Here is a 3188-nt window from a genome sequence, read left to right on the forward strand (position 1 = left end):
CAGGTCCCTCTCAGGTCCGTGTCAGGTTCCTCTCAGGTCCCTCTCAGGTCCCTGTCAGGTCCCTCTCAGGTCTGGTTGTCCGGTTCATGTGAGTTTTTGGAGGTTTAGAGAATCAGTCTGTAGAGGTGATCATGTCTGGTTTGTTCTGTTCTATGTGCAAAGGTTGATCTGTAGCAGTGGTTGGTGGCTGAGAATGAAGGGAACAGTTTCCATGTATGGTGCACCGTCTCTACCCCTGAGCCCCGCAGTGCCCACTCCTGAGCCCCACAGCGCCCCCTCCTGAGCCCCACAGCGCCCCCTCCTGAGCCCCGCAGCGCCCCCTACACACATGTTGATGGCAGCACATGTCTGACATGAGACTGCATCAACACAAACAGATGATCAGTGGCGAGTTTGAAACAAGCGCAGCCAGTCAGGATGCAACAATCCAAAAAAGCTGAGAGAAGCAAGAGCTGGAACCAATCAGAGAGCAGCAGCACTCCATCCAATCAGAGAACAGCAGCACTCCAGCCAATCAGCAGAACTCAGAGCTGCAGAGTTCAGGACTACCTGAGTAAGCTCGACCGTTGGCTTTGAGCGACACAGTGACGGCAGGAGAGCCAATCAGAGAAGACGTTGCTGTGGTCCTGGAAGCTAAAGACCAATCAGAAATGGGTAAGGAACATGTAAGCACTCTAGTGACCCATCAGTCCTCCCACTGGAACCAGCCCTAGAAAGTGGACCTAGACTCTGCCAGGGAGCTGGATGCTCCCCCAGAGGCCCAGTGCTCAGGGCCCCGTCCTCCATGCTTCAGACCTGATGTATGAATGGCCCCCAGCTGGTTTCTGCACAGCACACCACCATCATTTAATGAGCTGTGCCGGAGCGGGAAGCGGGCCCTGAGGACTGGGTCCGGGAACCGATGCCTGGACCAGAATCAGGACTACAGGGGTCCGTGCTCCTTCTGAGACCAGAACAGAACCAGCAGCTCTACAGAAACCAATGACCTACTGGTAACTGGTGTGACTGGTACCTCCGTCCAGGCTCCGGCTCAGCATGTTCCTCTTGCTGATGCATCGTGGGAAGTTGGGAGCGGGTCTGGATATCTGAGCGCTGGCTCTGCGGCTCTGAATCTGGGTCCGACCGCTGTAGCGAAACTTTGACCCCAGAGACAGAAACTTCTTTGGCGGTTCCTCAGGAGACAGCAGCCTGTGAGACAGACGGCCGTGAGACGTCTCGTGGACAAATGGACGGAGATGTTTGGACACCAGAGAGCTGCCGACCTGAAGAAGGAGTGATGCTCCACACACACCTTCCACAGCCGCTTGGCTGCTCTGTGGTTCAGCAGCTTGAAGCCAATGATGGACTCAAACTGGTCAAACTGGAGACAAACAGAGGTTACAGTGAACCCAGCAGGCATCAGCTGCTAGCAACGTAGCTACATGTTAGCTCATTAGCACTCCATAGCAACGTGGAGTGGTGTGCACTGCTAGCTAACACACTAGCTGGGCACTAAGGTGCTAATCATAAACATTAGTTATGCTAATGCTAAAGATTTATACTAACATAGTATTTAGCAGAGGCTAATGCTAAAGCACCAACTTTAAACATGCTGATCAATCATGTGTCAGTGACACTAACATAGCAGTAGCTAAGTGTGCTAAAGGTCAACAAAATGCTAAAGTGGTAAACAAAACAATTAGCTCTGCGATTAGCGCCTTAGCAGATTAGCAGAACTGCGGCCACCTCTTCAACATGCTAACAGCTGGTTGTCAGTTGATTGATTAAAACACTGCTGGGTCAGAGGACAGGGGACAGGGGACAGAGGACAGGGGACAGGGGACAGAGGGTGTCTGTCTCACCTCTCCAGGTCGGATCTTGATGTAAAAGTTGTTCCGTTTGTAGGAAATCTTCAGGATCTTTGGCCAGGAGAATCGGTTGATCCTCAGCCGGTCCCTGTACACCAGCAGCCCGCTGTTACACACGCCCAGCATGATGGCCACGCCCTCCGAGTCCTGCAGACACACCGCGGTCAGTGAAGGCAACACGGCCCCTTCAGGAACACGGACACCATGGGACATCAGGGGACACCAGGGGACATCAGGGGACACCAGGGGACACCAGGGCTCAGAATCGGTGACGGCAGCAACAGGTGAGTCCAGGTGAGACTGGGCCAGGGGTTCTGATCTAAGACGGTTCCTCAACAGAACCGCCGTCTGTCCACAAACTGGACAACCTCAGGACAATCAGGATCACACTGAGGACGCCGTCTTACCTCTGACTGAGCAGACAGGCAGTCAAAACGGCTTCCTGTCATCTAATCCAAGCAGGCAGACAGACAGAGACAGAAAGACAGAGAGAGACGGACAAGGACAAACAGAGAGACAGAGACAGAAAGACAGAGAGAGAGACGGACAAGGACAAACAGAGAGACAGAGACAAAGAGACAGAGGGACAGACAGTCATTCAGACAGAAGGACTGGTCTGAATGTAGACCGTCCAACAGAGACACTCACATCATTAAACTGAAGGTTTGCTAGCAGGACGTCCTGAAGGACAAATGTTGGACACCAAGGGAAGCTCTGATTGGCTCAGAGAGGAACCAATCAGAAGCCAGTTAGAAATAAAATCTGGAGCAACAGGAAACAGGCTGAGGGCGGGGTCACTGAGGTCAGGGCGGGGTCACTGAGGTCAGGGCGGGGTCACTGAGGTCAGGGTGGGGTCACTGAGGTCAGGGCGGGGTCACTGAGGTCAGGATGGGGTCACTGAGGGGTCGTCTGGAGGATGTACAGGTGAGGTGAATGCGGGTTTGTCTTCAGGCTGATGATGGCGTCAGTCCGACCCGTTTCGCCGTCGGTTCTGATCAGAGATTCTGATGAACTGAACCTGATGGTGGAAAAATCGTTTCTGTCCCATCAGCAGCCGCCGCCATCGATGGAACAGGAAGTGTGTCGCTGCTGATTGATTGGACAGAGCAGAGCAGCAGCGCCACTGGACCCAATGAGGACGGGCCAGAGCCGTGGTCCGACAGAACCAGACCCTCAAAACGCTTCACTGCTGGTTCAGAGCAAGCAACCAATACGGTGACCCAGAACCCAGAACCCGGAACCCAGAACCCAGAACGCAGAACCCAGAACCCAGAACCCAGAACCCAGAACCCGGAACCCGGAACCCGGAACCCAGAACCCGGAACCCAGAACCCGGAACCC

The 3188-nt window shown here is 54.0% G+C and overlaps 1 protein-coding gene across 16 annotated transcripts in view; it reads right to left on the minus strand.

Annotated features, from left to right (window-relative positions):
* Positions 1 to 3188, minus strand: part of epb41l3a (erythrocyte membrane protein band 4.1-like 3a) — a 22824-nt gene that overhangs the window by 14959 nt on the left and 4677 nt on the right. For 12 of the 16 annotated variants that reach the window (XM_017303136.1, XM_017303133.1, XM_017303134.1 and 9 more), the window contains exons 10-14: positions 2255 to 2296; positions 1842 to 1994; positions 1263 to 1360; positions 1013 to 1188; positions 550 to 633 (exon numbers count right to left, since the gene is read on the minus strand). In XM_017303136.1, coding sequence (XP_017158625.1) covers positions 550 to 633; positions 1013 to 1188; positions 1263 to 1360; positions 1842 to 1994; positions 2255 to 2296 — 553 coding nt within the window. The remainder of the gene's footprint in view (positions 1 to 549; positions 634 to 1012; positions 1189 to 1262; positions 1361 to 1841; positions 1995 to 2254; positions 2297 to 3188) is intronic. The other 4 variants (XM_017303135.1, XM_017303123.1, XM_017303122.1 and 1 more) reach the window with 3 other exon arrangements.

The sequence above is a fragment of the Poecilia reticulata genome, unplaced genomic scaffold (genome assembly GCF_000633615.1).
Source record: "Poecilia reticulata strain Guanapo unplaced genomic scaffold, Guppy_female_1.0+MT scaffold_190, whole genome shotgun sequence".
Classification (NCBI taxonomy): domain Eukaryota; kingdom Metazoa; phylum Chordata; class Actinopteri; order Cyprinodontiformes; family Poeciliidae; genus Poecilia; species Poecilia reticulata.